Source organism: Pavona decussata, unplaced genomic scaffold (assembly GCF_977016875.1).
Source record: "Pavona decussata unplaced genomic scaffold, jaPavDecu1.1 SCAFFOLD_134, whole genome shotgun sequence".
NCBI classification, from domain to species: Eukaryota; Metazoa; Cnidaria; class Anthozoa; order Scleractinia; family Agariciidae; genus Pavona; species Pavona decussata.
In genome coordinates this window covers 5,501,002-5,517,344 of record NW_028145547.1, presented here as the reverse complement: position 1 = coordinate 5,517,344, position 16,343 = coordinate 5,501,002, and the positions used below count along the sequence as shown (strand labels likewise).

At 38.6% G+C, this 16,343-nt stretch overlaps 1 protein-coding gene across 1 annotated transcript; it reads left to right on the top strand.

Annotated features, from left to right (window-relative positions):
- Window positions 1-2,222: 2,222 nt before the first annotated feature.
- LOC146467924 (uncharacterized) lies at window positions 2,223-5,962 on the top strand. The gene is made up of 4 exons (XM_085125352.1): window positions 2,223-2,732; window positions 3,738-3,930; window positions 4,681-4,879; window positions 5,707-5,962. Exons 1-4 carry the CDS (start codon window positions 2,397-2,399, stop codon window positions 5,744-5,746), a joined length of 768 nt encoding a protein of 255 aa, XP_084981478.1. The 5' UTR covers window positions 2,223-2,396; the 3' UTR covers window positions 5,747-5,962.
- The last annotated feature ends 10,381 nt before the right edge of the window (window positions 5,963-16,343 follow it).

Here is a 16,343-nt window from a genome sequence, read left to right as displayed (position 1 = left end):
TTGTATTCAGGCTCTCCTTCGCCACAAAGAAATCGTCACCGCGGCGTGTTGTTTGTGCTGTGGCTGTTTTCTGGATTTTGTGCGCAATCTTAGCGCCGTTTAATTTGGCTTACATTCGGAGCATTAAAGTCAGAACTGTGCTTTCCGTTCTTCCGATCTTCCTTTTTTTTTTAATCGGAATCAATGCGTGGTTCTCAGATTACAAGATCACGCGAGTCGTTCGACAACATCATGTTCAAATTAATGACCAAGCCAGGGAATTTCACCATGTACAAGAACCGGTTCCTTGCCGGGATAGAACTCCTAGGCTTGGCAAATGTCGCGATACATGAAATCTCTGAAAACTGAGTCCTACATTTGCGGGAGCGTTCGTTCTATGCTATTTACCGCTGGCACGTTTTCTGAGCTTGCTGCAGTTTTCTGCCGAGGTTGCGATTCCCAAACATGCCATATCTTCAATTTTAATCGTTGCAGAATGTGTTGTCTACATAAACTCGTTTATGAACCCCGTGATTTACTTTTGGCGAGTGACAAACCTGAGACAAGTGGCTGTCCATCAACTGAATAAACTTAGAAAGTCTAACATGGTGTGCGTGCAAAGTCTTCAAAATGATAACATGCCAACATTACAGATGCTGCAGTTTAAGCATCGAAAAGGATTGTGGGGAATTGATGGAGATGCGTCAAATCTGTGCGAAATTAAAACCAAGTGCCTTGATTCGTACAAAAGTGCGTTTACCAGAACAATGAGAAGATAGGGTTTTAAGCGATTTTTTCATGTCTCAAATGTTCAACTTAAAAATATTGGCCTAATTTTCAGTTTCAAGTTGCAATCCATTTACCCGTTAATCGATTGACATTGAACGGATAGAAGAGTAGTGAAATCCTGGCCAGTTCGGCCGCAATGCATTCTGGGGAGGCCCTTTCCCTCAACCCCCCTACCCCCCCCCCCCCCCTCTTCCGCCCCGGGGCTTGCACACCTTACCTTCATTTAGTTCTATAAACCGCTAGGTCGACTGACAAGTCACGAACCCTCCGATCCATTAATATACACCTTCCACTGTACGGCCCGCTAAATTCGAAAAGAGTTTGTTTCCGCGCGCCCGATTAACCTCAGAGATATAATATTAAATATCTTAGTGACTTCGTTTTCTCGGTCCGTACTGTTGAACTTGGTTACTAAGAGGTATACTGTATAACAAAAACAACAACTTATTTTACAACTTCAGATATAAGTTGCTTGTCCCGCAAATAGCCACAAAACTAGTCGAGGCAAGACAAGACGAGCACGAGAACATAATGGAAAATAAAAATTACAATACTACAAAACATGCTGGAAAAACGGAAAAGAAAATTAAAAAAAAAACTTAACCACCCACCTGCTTCTACCAGTTGACTCTCTTTATCCACACCGGGTGGCCCGTCGCTAAATTGTTGGGAAACTGGTTACTAATCTATTAAACTCCGCATAGCTAGCTCGGATTCGTTCAAACTGTCAAATTCTACCAGTTCACACCCGGCTTGCTTCGTTCGCCTATTTTCGCGCGCCATATATGACGAAGGGGCTTGTTCACAGCCCAATCAGGTTTTCCCCTTGTGTTTGTGTCATGTGGTTAGATAGAAGTTGAGTCAATCTTGGATCCATTAAGCTAAAATTTACTTGAAATTATTTGTTATCCCCACTTATCTCTCCTATATTTTGAATTTTTATTTTCTCCACGACGACGACATCAACGACGGCTGCCAAGCGAGGACAAAACAATATATGACAACAGACAGCAAAATCTTATTAGTAACTGTTGTTGTTTATTGTTTAAGCAACTAACTTAGTATTCGCTTTTGAACAACGTGTGCAGTTATTTCATTACTCAAGGGAAACATTTATTTGGTTACCTATAACACTGGCAGACTGAATGGACAATTATTTAAATACAAAAACCAAGACTTGGTTGAAAAACATCTACGATTTGTAAAAAAAAAATGGCGATGAAATCGAAGTCTGAAAGTTTCCATTGAGAGCTTCACAAGTAGTATTCTGTTTTCTCTTTACAAGTTTCACAAACCTCTTCACGGCTTTAGATTCACACAGTAGTGGCAGTAATGAATACATCAGCTGGTGGTCTGGTAGTCGCAAATGAACGGTGTGTAGCAACGATGTTTTTCACGCCGTTCTGGTGAATAACAAACCAGTCGGACCTTTAATTATTAATAGCTTAAAAAACACTTCACGCAAAAATATTTTGGTTGAAGATGCTTGAAATCAAAGCAACTTACTTTTGAAATTTGAATGAAGAAGTTATAAGTTATATAGTTCGACAAAGAGATTACAAAGGGACTGAAAATGATGAGTGCTCTCTGCTTGTGTACATGTGGTTAATGGGTGCGAGGACGTAGTCATGTTGAGGAGAAAACTGAAGTTTTACTTGTTATTGTTTAGATGTTTATTTCAGCTCCATGTTTTATACTGTGGTGAATCCAATTCCGTCTCAAATGTGGCAAGTTCAAAGAAAGACTCCGGTGTCGGAAAATTACCCGAGTTAGGGACGGTGAACAATAAAGAAAGGCATGTAATCAACGCTGGGATGACCAAACACGCTGCCAACTCAGGCGACCAAACACATTACAAACTCACTGGAGCTAGCAAAAGGTTGATAAAGAAACTATCCAAGAGTAAAATTATACAAACAGGATTTCAGAACACGAGGTTAAAACAAGAGCTTCGAAAGAGACAAGTAAGTCTGTAAACTAAGTGGGGGGAGATTTTCTTGCGCTAGCGCTTCTTGGCCTGACAGAAAAGGGAGGAACCCAAGGACTCGCCGTATAGCTTGAAATGGTGACCCAGAAAAGCTGCCTCCCGACCTACCCAGGCGTCGTTTCATTTCTTTCACGGCGAAACTGGGGCATTACCTCCTCATTGTGGTTTCTAATGAGTAGTGCAGTGGAGTTAAACGTGAAAGTCAGGGCATTCCTTATACACATGCGGCGTCTCTTGTAATGAAGTGTTAGTCATAGTAAATACAGTATAACTTAAGGCCTTGCCCAATCTATAAAAGGATTGTGTATAGACAGAGAAAGGACTACTCAATCTGGTTAAAGTCCAAGACATGCATCAGCTCACTTTCAAGGTTCAAAGGCGATCTGTTCATTCTATACAATCAATGTCATTCATATTTATTCATAAGAGAGAGGCAATTACCAGAGGCGAATTTAGGGAAGGGGCCTGGGGTCCAAACCAAAACCGAGCCCCTTAGGGTCGAGGCCCCAAGATATTTCGTTTTCCGAAGAGAAGTTAGTCGTGTTCAAGAGCGGGCCCCCATCCCGGGGGAACTCCCATATAAATGTGACGGGGGTGATCGTACCTTTTAGGGGTTGAAATTCGTGGTTTGCATGGTACGTAACCCCTAGGGTGCTGAAAAATAGGTTCCGTCCGAGGTTTTCTGGTACCTTTTTGGGTATTGAGCTGAAAAATATGAGATGAAGTAAATGTCAGTCAACTGATTTGATGCCTATTAGGAGTAAAAAATTGTTCGTATCAGTACCACGCCCACAAAGCAAAACAAAATTATGATGCCTTGTAGGGATTCTTTTCAAAATTTCCGACGATCACCCCCGTCACTTTTGTATGGGAGCCCCCCGGAGCGGGTCTCCACCTTACCAGAAGGTCTGGATCCGCCACTGTTTTACCTACGAGTGGTTGTCATCCCAAAGAATTTCAACTGTGTTTCATTTATTCACAGATGATAGCCCCAGGATATTACCAGGCCGAGTGTTCTGAAAAGAAGCCGTGTAAAGAGGGAACGTACTGCAATGTACTTTACTGTGAGAAATGTCATAAACTCAACGTAGCCTGCAATAATAACGACCAGTGCTGTAAAGAATTCGTTTGCACTTTTGGAAGATGCGAGAAAAAGTCGGCCAAAGGAGACCCAGGTAACACTGCTGAATAATCCTAAACTGATAAAGCTACCTTATTGTTTTCCTCACGATGTAGTTACGTTGACAGTAATTGACACAAGCATAGCGCGACCTTAATTCTGCGCCCGTATGCTTTTTGGCTCAGCTGCTAATCATTTAAAGGAAAGCCGTAATGCTACGGATTGTTCCAAATTCATTATACAAGCTGGAAGGAACGAGGCTTATCGTCGCTGTATCGTTTGCAATTTTGCGCGACTCTCTCTGATAGGAGAACATAAATTTCCGCGTTTCCAACACGAACATAAAAAGCCCTCCAGAGGTAGAGCACTATTTCTGAACCGTTTGATTTCCAGGTAAAATTGTTTGATGTAAACAGCTGAAACATCGCGGTGTCTGGTAATGATGCTGACTTTTATGCGTTGCTATATCTCACGCAACGTATCATGTGATTGGTGGATTACCATTTTCATTAAAAAAGACTAGAAACTGTTTCCTCACAGGTCCTCTGCTGAGCCAGTGGTGCATTGTGATGTTACTTGATATCGTAGTATCTTGTACTCGTAGCATCCATGCTTCACTGAAATCGTCCCCATCAACATAAAATTGATCACATTATGGTACAACCAACAATACACTTTCATCATGTGAGCCAAAAGCGATGAAAAATAACCTCATATCAATATTTTCCGTGACGTGAATTAATGTTTTGACTGATCTATTTAAGTTATTTAAAAAAAATAATGTTGCAATTTTCCCTGATTTTAGGCACATTTTGCGAGAAAGATACTGATTGTAAAGACGCATGCTGTGTGTTGGAACCAACCATCAACACTCACTTACCAATCTGCAAACCAATGCTGGACGAGTACCACCAGTGTGCCGCCATTTTGTATCGCAAGATTTGGGTAGGAGAGAAACCAGACTGTGGACCGTGTAAAGAAGGCCTAGAGTGCCTGCAAAAAGGGTCAGTCATTTTTCTATGTTGTCGATTGTTCGCTGTTGTTGTTAAATTATATAGTTTTAACTATAGCTTTGGTGGCTTTATGTGAACTTTCTAATTTTATTTGTTATGCGCATTTGATCACATTAATATGTTCATTTCAGCTGTGTAAGTATAAAGCTACCGTCAAATAACGGTTTTCAATTGAATGACATAAAACCAAAGCCAAAGTATTAATTCTAACAATCGCAACAGATGTAAAGATGTAAAGAGGGCAATGATCCAATCAGGATTGAAAGCAAATACATAAAACAGGTGCCAAGCGCGCAAAAAGGCTTGCGAACAAGTCACGATTGGATTGATTGATTGATTGATTGATTGATTGATTGATTGATTGATTGATAGATAGATTGATCAAGTAAGTGGCGCGATTTTTACTTACCAATTACAGAGCGTAGTAAGCAAAAGCAACGCAAACGTGAAACACAAATAAGAGTTTTTTGACGGGAACTGCACCTCTCTACGCCACTTGTATAACAGATCTTGTGTTACTTTGTTACACTCGTGTCAACAACTAAACGTTCAAGCTAACTGGCTAATTGTTAGCCCGATTGGTCTACAGCCATCTACAAAATCTTTCTTGAAAGAAATGTGATGTTAAATTTTTAGCCTGGTAAATAAATCATAGAGGTTTTTTCTTTCATTCAGTAACACAGGCGTACTCAGGAAAAGAAAATCTTAGTTTTCCCAATAGGAATCGTCATACGTTCGCCTTCTGTCAGAAGAACTCGGAATTTTTTTTTCGAGTTTCTCCATCAAAATCTTTTGTGTTTTGTTTCCTTGTTTCTCAGTGTTTTTGGGAGTCACGAGGTTTGTATGAAACCAGAATGAAAGCAAAGGATGCAGATTTTGCACTGTGATTACATCGAACTTCTAAGGATGCTTGTGCGGGATTGTTGGCGTAAACAAGAAATACGAAATCAGAAGTCTAAGACATTGCCATTGATCAAAACATGATTTGATCGATAAAAAATTTGAAACTGTAAACCAGACCCTAAATGTAATAAAACAATGCTAAATGATAATAAAGATTTCTCTTAGAAGACGTATTTCTAATAAACCTGGCGGCTGTATGAGCACCTTGGCCACCCTGCCCCCAACCTCCCTCTGCCACCCAGCCAGCGCGGTTACGTTGGGTGGCTGTATTTGGTACAACACTCCACTCGCGTTGGTGTTCTACTTTTTGCCGTGCTACACCGTGCTGACAAGAGCCAACTACCTCAAAACAGCTGTTCACGGTTCACAGTTGCTACATTTTGATAATTCTCGGATTGGTCTCTATCATGTTTATGTCGTGATGAGTCGACGACCCACCGTCCCGCGGCCAGCGCGGAGGGGGCTGGGTGGGGGAACCCCACCCTGCCCCCGACGACCCGGGAGACCAGTCTACACACTTGGTACACTCAACCTCCCAGTCTACACACTTGGTACACTCAACCCCCCAGTCTACACACTTGGTACACTCAACCCCCCAGTCTCACATACCTGTGTTTTCTTGAATGAAGATCTTGTGGCTTCTGTTTGTTTATTTTTTATTATATATCTTTTGCTTACGTTTATTAATATTGAAATTCAAGGCTGACCGGACAACTAAAATAATATTATTGCCCAATATTTCGTTTAGACTACACCTACTTTCTTTAGGGTCTACAGAAAGATCCCGTTACACTTTTCTGCTGTTTGTATAAGTGGCCCATGTACTATTTAAGAGTTACCTTTAACAATTGTTCGGCGTAGTCATAAATCTGGTTTATAAAACAGGTAAAATCTTAGCACTGTGCCAGATGTTTTGATTTTTATTTATAATAGGCATGTGAATAAAAAGAGATTTTGGATTTTGTCCCAAGAGATTATGTTCTGCGACTTTTTTTTAGTGTGTGTAGCTGTTGTTCGTGAATGAAGTATAGAAAAATCGCTCGAGCCGTCCGTTTAACGGGTTGGGTTTCCTTTTTGTTGGACAATGTTGAATAGGTTTTTTTTTCCCGGAGGGGTAACTTGTGTTATTTTATTCTGTTCTTTTCGAGTCTGAGAGGTATTATTTTGCCGCATTGTATACCATACTGAGAATAACATTACCCTTAATCTTCCGTTCTCCATTCCAGTGTTTAAAAATCCATGAGTGATTTTCGCTCTTCGGTTTAAATCTTTCGAGAGCTTGTGCAGTTAATCGAATTGAGATTCTCAAAATGCCCACTATCCTCTTTTTCGGCGGTCGAGTGTTATTTAGGCTATTTTTGTTAATTTCTTCCGACCCTTTGACTCATCATCTTTTGTTCAGAAATTATCGTTGGAATATTTAAGAAAAGCGTTTACGAATGCGAGTAAACAAGTTTCTACCAAGGGAACTCGTTTCGCAAGATAGAGATTTTTAATTTGCGAAAGGGAGCATTACGGATTTTTGTTAAGAAATCACCATTGCGGCGAAGAATACTTAAGAAAAGAGACGTTTACTGATGTAAACAAACAGCTTAAACACCGTCACGGTCTTGGCAGAGCTCTTTTCGAAAATTTGCGGAACGGAGCTTACTTCGGTCCCTTGGCTCACTACTTTTTGTTCAGAAAACATCATTGCGACGAGGAATATTTACGAAAAGGGTTTACGAATGTTAACAAAACGTTAAAAATCGTTACGGTCTACCAAGAGCTCGTTTTGCAAAATACAGATCTGTAATTTGCGAGATGGAGCACTTCGTACCTCCAAGACTTCCTGGAATACGAAAAGCGTTTACGAATGTAAACAAAAAGTTAATTATTGTGGGGTTTTACCAAGTACTAGTTTCGTAAAGTACAGATCTGTAGTTTGCGAAACGCGGCACTTCGGACCTCTAGGCTCCCTATTTTTCGTTCAAAAGTCATCATTGCAGCGAAGAATGTTGAACAAAAGCGTTTACAAATGTAAACGAACATGAAATACTGGTATGGTCAACGCTGAGCTCATTTCGCAAAATGCAGGTATGTAATTTTCGAAAGGAGCACTTCGGACTTCCTAGCTGACCATGTTTTGTTCAGCAATCGAATGTCTAAACAAAACAGGTTCGTTTTGCAAAGCACAGATGTTATTTAGAAACTCTGCACTTCTGGCGTTTTATTCCTCTCTTACCTCCGTCATCACACACAAAGAAATTTGACTGCTGGTGCTTTTATCTTCAATTTTACTGACAGGTTTATTCATTATTTCGTTTCATTTCGCTTCACAAAATACAGTACACAGCCCCTCACATGTGTAAACAAATGTAAACGAACATGTTAAATACCGTTGCGGTCAACGCTGAGCTCATTTCGCAAAATGCAGGTATGTAATTTTCGAAAAGGAGCACTTCGGACTTCCTGGCTAACCATGTTTTGTTCAGCAATCGAATGTCTAAACAAAACAGGTTCGTTTTGCAAAGTACAGATCTTCTTATTTAGAAACTCTGCACTTTTGGTGTTTTATTCCTCTTTTACCTCATCACACACGAACAAATTTGACTGTTCTGGTGCTTTTATCTTCAATTTTACAGGTTTATTCATCAATTCGTTTCGTTTTGCTTTACAAAATACAGTAAGCCCCTGACATGTTTAAACTTTGATAAATGCACAGCTCCGCATGTCGAATGAAATACCTGTCCTGAAAAAGAATTAGTAGTTGTGTATTAGCAGTGTATAAAATGAAAGCATTTAGCAGACAACACACACTGTTTTCTTTCTACAATAATTTATTCGTTGCATTCATATTTGGTCCTTGCTCTTTTGTATTGTTGGCGACTTATAATGTATACCTTATTACATGAAATTTTCGCGACACTTTAATTTCGCAAGTTTTGAAATTTAATTGACGCGAAAATTAAATGTCGCGAAAATAACATGACGCGAAAATCAAGTGACGCACATTATGTCAATAATTAAAAAAGCGACTTTATTACCATTATACATACGTTCATAACAATCATTTTGAACTATTCTGTGGTAATGTTCTGGTCCTCTTCATCACTATTGCTTTCCGTCTCCACTCCAGGTAGCACTTCTTTTGTACAATCCTCAAACTGTCCATTTACTGGCTCCTTGTAGTGCTGTTCCACTAGTTGCTTAACCTTTTAATTGCTTCAACGGTCTTTGTAGATGCCTTAAATTTAGGGACATGATAAAAAACATTGATAAAAACGCGAAACTAAAGTTAGTCAAAACGCAACTGAATTTTCGTAAAATCGCGAAATTAAGGTGTCGCGAAAATTCCATGTAATAACGTATATAATACGTAGACCAATGAATGATTTATGATTTGAGTAAATTCCGATTAAATCGATCACCGAGCCCCCAAATGCTAAAACTCATTCATTGCGCATGTACAATGAACGAGTTAAAAACAAAAACGGATACAATCAACTAGGAAAAAATGAAAATTAAAACAATAATTGACCAGAAGGAAAAAGAAGTTTAACGTAAAAAAATTCAATGGCCATCGAAAAGAGATGCGTTAACAGGGTTGAAAACTAAATTAGCTAGTTAATATAGTTAAGGTTTCAATAGGTCGAAATGCTCACTACCGTGTAGAAAGAAAATTTTGCGGGAGTTTTATTTTGCGGACCGGCGAGTTTTTGTGGTCTGCGGGAACAAATATTTGCGGTTCGCGATGACTAAAAGTTTTGCTGGGAACTAATTTTTGCGATGCTCTGTTCAAATAGCAGAGCATTTAAGTGGAAGAAACCTTAATATTTTTAACTTTTATTGTACGGTATGTTGAGTCACAGTTCACTCTACTTACATATTAGAGACATATCACTGGAGTACCTTACTGCGTAAAGGGACTGAACAACATCAAAACAAAACAAAAAGCCTATCTGGCCTAAGATGCACAACCGTATGAATGTTTGAATTACCGTAGCTGAAACCTTTCTAGGCATACAGAGGGGCTTTCGAGTGAAAGATGTAGCAAGTATACAACTTTGAGACCTAACTGGGAGAGGTCTGCTAAAATGCAAAACTTTGCCCTACAGTAACACAATGAGGCAGACTCAGCCGATGATATAAACACTCTTGTTCAGTTAGTTTCAAGTGTTGAAATAACTTCTGTGCAGGCCGCCGCAGAAGCGCCAATAGAGCATGGTTGGTCTGTTTATAAGTCCAATGTATATCGCCCCAGTGGCGCAGATCTATTAAAAGTGGAGTTTTTAATTTGACTAGAGGGAGTTAATTTTTGCGGCGTTTTATTTTGCCGGTGTTTATTTCTGCGGGAACTAATTTTTGCGGATCGGGGTCAATCCGCAAAATCCGCAAAAATTAGAACCCGCAAAATTTTCATGCTACACGGTAACTCTTTCCATTGTTTGCCTCTGTTCTTAATAACAATAATAGTAATCTTTATAAACAGGGTGCACTTTCACAAGTGGTTTTGTGAGGGTGCTTTAAAAAATTACAAGAAGAAATAAAAACCTAAATTATAGAAACAAGAAACAGGTAATGAAAAAATATATATACCAGAGTTAAAAGTAGAACTATAAATGGATTATAAAATGGCTTTTGACAGTCCACGTTTAAAAGCAGTCAGCGACTCTGCTTCCCTTATCGCGGGATCTAATCTGTTCCAGATTTCTGAACTAAACTTAATTGATGACCAGTGGCCCCATTTTCTATTGGCAGTCGATTTGCAGATATTTTTTATAGACGTGCTATCATAACCGTGAAAATCGCCATTAAATAAGATTGGAACCGTGTGGCTTACTAAGGGCTTCCATCCAAGTGTCTTTAGCGCTTCAGATGCAGATGAATGGGCAGGAAGATCTAATATAAGGCGAGCAGCCTTATTTTCCAACACTTGTAGCTCAGACATCAAAGAGGCATTACCTCCCTATGACCCCAGATTATATCCCCATAATCAAATAGAGGTAAAAACTATTGAAAAAAGTAACCCTTGCGCTAAGGGGGAGGCATGACTTAAATACGTCTCAGGAGACCTAGTTTTTGCTAATTTTTCGGCAGCCGAAAATGTTTTGAACCAGCTAGTTCTTGTTGATCGTGCAAGATCACAGTGCTGAATTCCGATGACGTTCGAGAGCATAAAATACTTGTGGATGAAAAAATTAAGCTCTCTGAAAATATTTGTACTGTGGAAACTTTTAATATATCTGTGTTAAAAGCTTGAAATGCGTACGATAAGGATCGCGCGTACAATTTGGCCGCTCGGATAAAAATATTTGAAATTCATTCCTCCGTGTTTGCAATGATTTAAATATATTCGTTGCGAATGGCGAATGAATTACACCAGTCCAAAACAAAATGTTCAGAACAGTTCATAACTCTGGGAGTATTTCTTCTACAGAAATAATACTAGTCTTTAAACGGTAACAAAAGGAGGATACAGTAAACATAATGATTAATTGTCGCCCAAAATATTCAAATGAGCGCTTAAAATATTACAAATATACTCTGCGAATGGTCAGGATAATTGTTAAATATTTACCTCTGTCATAAACATTTACACAGCGTTAAGTCCAGGATGTCGATGGGATTGCCCAAAACAAACCTGATTAATTCAATTCTTCGCTTATCAGTTTACAATCCCAAGACAATTTATATACCAAACGAAGAAAGCTTTTCTGATACCCTTCTTGTACGATAGATATAAACAGAAGTCCATCGTATATAACAGCCATTTAAATTTTAAGGTACACTCTGTCCTTGTTCTCTTACAAACATATAGAACTTACTAACATTTACAAACGACTGTTTACGACTTCAACACTTACGTCTTTGCTGCGATATGAAATTAGAACACTAACAATAACACAGCTCGGATTAAAAACTTTATTCTGTACGTCCACTTCATCGTACCATTCCTATATTTTTCCTAACTAAACAGTCTTCATTAGACTCGTGTTTCTTTTTATTGGCCCGATGATTTTTGTTTAAAGTTTGCTTTGAATCCAAAACATTCTTTAAGGTGGCTGGCACCAGTTTCCATCACTTTCCAGTACTTATAGTTTGACGGATCATTAATACCACTCTTTTTCAAATGCATGATACAACAATGCACACCTCAAACAAATGCATTGACATTGCTGAGCAAGTTATGGTCATTTTCTCGAAATAATATAGGTTAACATAGTAACAGTCGAACCAACCCAATGTTTTAATTGTAAGTGGTTACAACTCAAACACGGGCCCGGTGACCCCGTTTAATTTTGTTATAGAAAAAAACATGTTCAGATACGACTGTTTAGAAAGTTTAAAAACATATAAGAAAGGGGCCATGCACCTTAAAAAGCAAAGCCATTCATTCAGTAAATGTAGGGAATATAGGGAATAGAGTAGGTAACGTACATTTTAGAACATTGTAGAATGCTTTGGAATTTCAATAAACAGCTTAAGGGCTTCACGCAGGTCTTAACATTTCTTAGATGTACAGTTTGATTGCATTTTAGCTTTTCTGCGAGAAAGTTTTAGTATTTATACAACATCCTTAAAGCGGCGCTCTGAAGGCATTCTATGATTAGGCGTTGCAGTAATTTTTGGCGCCAAATAATTGTTTAAGTCTCTCTTATAAAATACCTAAACTCGACAAATTTTAGCGTGGGACAAAGGTTTCTAATTAACATCATTTAAAAGTGACGCTTTTTCCTGGAATTCTAACAATTTGCAACGAACGTTTATCTCAATTATCTGTGCCAAAGCACTCTTTCAATAGCCCTAACTATTATATCCACAAACTAGGAAATCTATAGGTTGATTACACGCTACGTAATGGCGTCCATGTTGGTGGTTAGGAACAATAAGACTTTTCTCCTCCGAGAGTTAACTTCCATTTTAAGCAAACTATGTGAGCAAATTTTCTTTTGTTTGGGCACCAACATGGCGGCAATGCAATCAACCTATACAGGGAAATGTCCTTTTTTGCTTATTTACAATTTGCTTTGTTAAAAATGGTGGCAACATCTTCTAGGAAATCTTCATTATGTGGTTATACCGTGACATAATTATAGAAAAGAAAAACTCTCTGATCAAGCCAAACTACCCTTAGAAGATAATATACGCTGCATTCAACTGTTTGATATTATAAACAGTTACTTTTCTCTGTATAAACACTAGGGTATGAAAAATCATGACTAACAATTCGACCGACTAAGCGAATATAATAACGGAAAAACTAAGCAGTTTGACATGCAGGTTACTGGTACAAAGTACGGCCAAATACAGATACCAAGTTAAATCTATTTTACTTGGAAAGAATTTACATTCTCAATTTAATATGGTTTGTAAAAGAAAAATTACGAGAGATAAAAAGTTCATGCTAAGCATCAAAAGTGAACATTTGTGTGCGAAAAAAAACCTCGAAAGGAAACAGATTCCGTTATATATAATTAGAACTATTTTAACCACATGACAGAATCTGATTTTGGAGATAATCTATCAGAAAACCACAAATTAAACAAAAACTATAAAAAAAATGACAATACAATGATGCAGACATTGTATTAACAAGTTTCACTCTTTTATTCCGATAACCGGCTTTAAATTTATTTGAAATTAAAAGCTCAGTTCCGTAAATTTGGAGCTACAGAAAAGCACAATTAGCCTATTGAAATCTGATTATTCTGCATTAGCAGTTTATTATAATAAATTATTCTCCCTGTTTTTGTTTTGTTTTTTTTCTGCTTTCAAAAAATTCCTGGAGAAATCGTACCGACCTCCGACAAAATATGCGAACATTTAAGTTACATACCTACAAAAATGTAATATATGGTAGCCCCGGCAGCCAAGTTTTTAATTTTATTGGTCTTAACCGAGGCACAATCAAAACTTTAATTAAATTCAGTATAAACAAAAGCCTAACCCAGACTCAAACGCAAGCTAGTAACCGCGTACAAGGGGCATGCATCCGCAACTTTAATTTGAGGTAGCTTTGTTCCTGCAACTTATAATTTGGCCTAACTCCGGCTAAGTACGGTGTACTTCATACTGAATGAAAAAGGCGTTTGTACTTATCTGAACTAGCCGACGGAGGTGTCACAGAGCTTGAACATTCTTGTGCTTTCCGTTCTTCATTTGGCTTGTGTCTTTCAAACTTCTCCTAGTTAATGACCTGAACAAAAACATATACACAAATTCAATGATTTCTTAACCAAACAGAATTATTACAGATTAAAAATAGAGAATGGATTAAGCCATTCCATAAACTTAATTTCCAACACTTGCAAGAAGTATTTAGTTATGATAATGATACATGTAATCGCAACAGTGGCACTCAAAATGAGGAGGGAATCGGATTTATCACAGAGCCAGTAAATCGAGGAGTGATTTAGCCACTCTTTTAACTGAATTTCGAGTGCTTGTAATACTCAGTTTTCACGCAGTATGCTCACGAAAGCGGTACAGAGATAAGGATATATGGTTGAATCAGATTTGAGTAAATGTATCATGCAAAAAACAAACGTGCAATTTTGTCCAAAAACATGACCAGAACAGACTACCTTACCTCCTAGAATAGAAAACATTCCACCAAACGTTGCGTCTACAGGTTCCATCTATCAGGTAAGACTCTTTTCTCTGTTACCTTCAAACTGGTTAGAAAGCAAGAAAGATAATAGTTTAAACTATGATGTCGATGTGAAATGTCGCACAACGGTGATCTTAACTTTTTTTTAGACATTTAACATCATCTCAGTTACAACAAAAAATAATAAATCAAATTTATATAGCGCTAAAACTGCAAAAATATTCCAAAGCACTTCACGCAGTGCTCATTTCCAAAATAAAAATATGTGTAATAAACTGTTAAAGAGTCATAGAAGACGGAACAACGAAACCAGGCAAGCGATATTTGTGTAAGGCCTCGACGAAATTTAGAAATTATTTACAAATCCACAGATCATGAACGAAAGGCATCAAACAGAAGCAAGTTTGACTTAACCGTGCGACATTCGTCTACTGCAAAGAATATTACTGCGACTAAATATCCAGCGATCAGTTTGTCGTGTGGAGCGACAACTCCAGCCACGTGGGTCAATTGCCAGCGTAAAACTCAAACTTAGGAGAAGTAAGAATCCAAATTAAAGAGGAACGAACCTGCAAGACTCCTTATCTCTGAAGTGGTGCACATATGTCATGAAGCCATGGACTTGAACTTAGCCGGCTCTTTCATTAGACAGTGAACAACATCAAACGCATTCGTGTACCGTGTGGCTCACTTTCCTTTATACTGTGATAAAAGCAATCTACAATACCAACTATTTTGCTCAACCAAAGAATAGTAATTAGCACGTTACATAGTTCACTTGTCCGAATCCGATTGCGTTGTTTCATACCTTTTGTCTTGTGATTGGGCAGGCACGCACTCACGGTGATAAAAATTCATTATGCAATCTACAATAGAAACCGATTTGCTCAACCAATGAACAATAATTAGCACGTTGCACAGTTCACTTGTCCGAATCCGCTTCCGTTGTTTCATGCCTCTTGTCGTGTACTTGTGATTGGACATTCCGTAACAAGACAGTGAGAAAGGCACACACTTATCCAACCTTTATTCAAACATTCCTATTCCTGCATGGGGTACCATCACGTAAGACGTCACTCCCAGGATAAAAATTCATAATGCAATCTACCATACAAACTGGCATGTTTTGCTCAACCAACTAACAATAATTAGCACGTTGCACAGTTCACTTGTCCGAATCCGATTTCGTTGTTTCATGCCTTTTGTCATACAATTGTGATTGGGCATTCGGCAACAAGACAGTGAGAAAGGCAATCACTCATGACATAGGCTTACTACATTAATGCTGAGTGCCTGGTAAACAGGTAATGGTTAAACAAGTTAGGGATTACCGAGCGAAAGGTTAAAAAGAATTCAGTTTATTGGCAGAAATTACGTAGCTTAAGCTAAAAGCTGTCGAATTGAGCAGATTTTGTTCACAGATCAGTGCCAAATTTTTCAACATCGGTCAGAATTAGTGAATTTCTCGATTACTTCTTTTTGCCGAAAAGCTTACTGCTTCTTATTACCTTTTCGTTGTGAGAGTCTAATTCCTTAAATGTGGGTACTGAGGAGAAATTCCCTGGCAGAATTTTAAAATTTGTACACCATTTTGAACGGGTAGAAAAAAATTTCAATTTCTCCAGGCGGGATCTTGGCCATAAAAACGCGTGCGCGCACGCGTGTATGGCGCAATTTTTTCTAAAAATAGATTTTTTGGTACAACACGTGGGTACAAGCCCACACGTCAAAATGGCATTTCGTTACGGTCTCCATCCCTGATTATGGCTCCTCATAACGTTTGGCACAGTCGAACCTCTGCTAACGGACACCTCCCGTAGGCGGACACCTCTCGTAAGCGGACACTTGGCCATGTTCTCAGCTACATACAAACACTGCATTTTTAATCTCCTACATTGAACCGGACACCTCTCTTAAGTGGGCCCTTTTTCTGGCCCCAAGGGTGTACGTTTACGAAAG

What these genes read in the sequence shown, in the direction of transcription:
- LOC146467924 (XM_085125352.1), top strand. Translation starts at nt 2,397, where the DNA reads ATGTTGAGGAGAAAACTGAAGTTTTACTTGTTATTGTTTAGATGTTTA. An exon ending in GTCGGCCAAAGGAGACCCAG is followed by an intron (nt 3,931 to 4,680) that starts GTAACACTGCTG and finishes CCCTGATTTTAG; the next exon opens with GCACATTTTGCGAGAAAGAT. An exon ending in CTAGAGTGCCTGCAAAAAGG is followed by an intron (nt 4,880 to 5,706) that starts GTCAGTCATTTT and finishes CTTGTTTCTCAG; the next exon opens with TGTTTTTGGGAGTCACGAGG.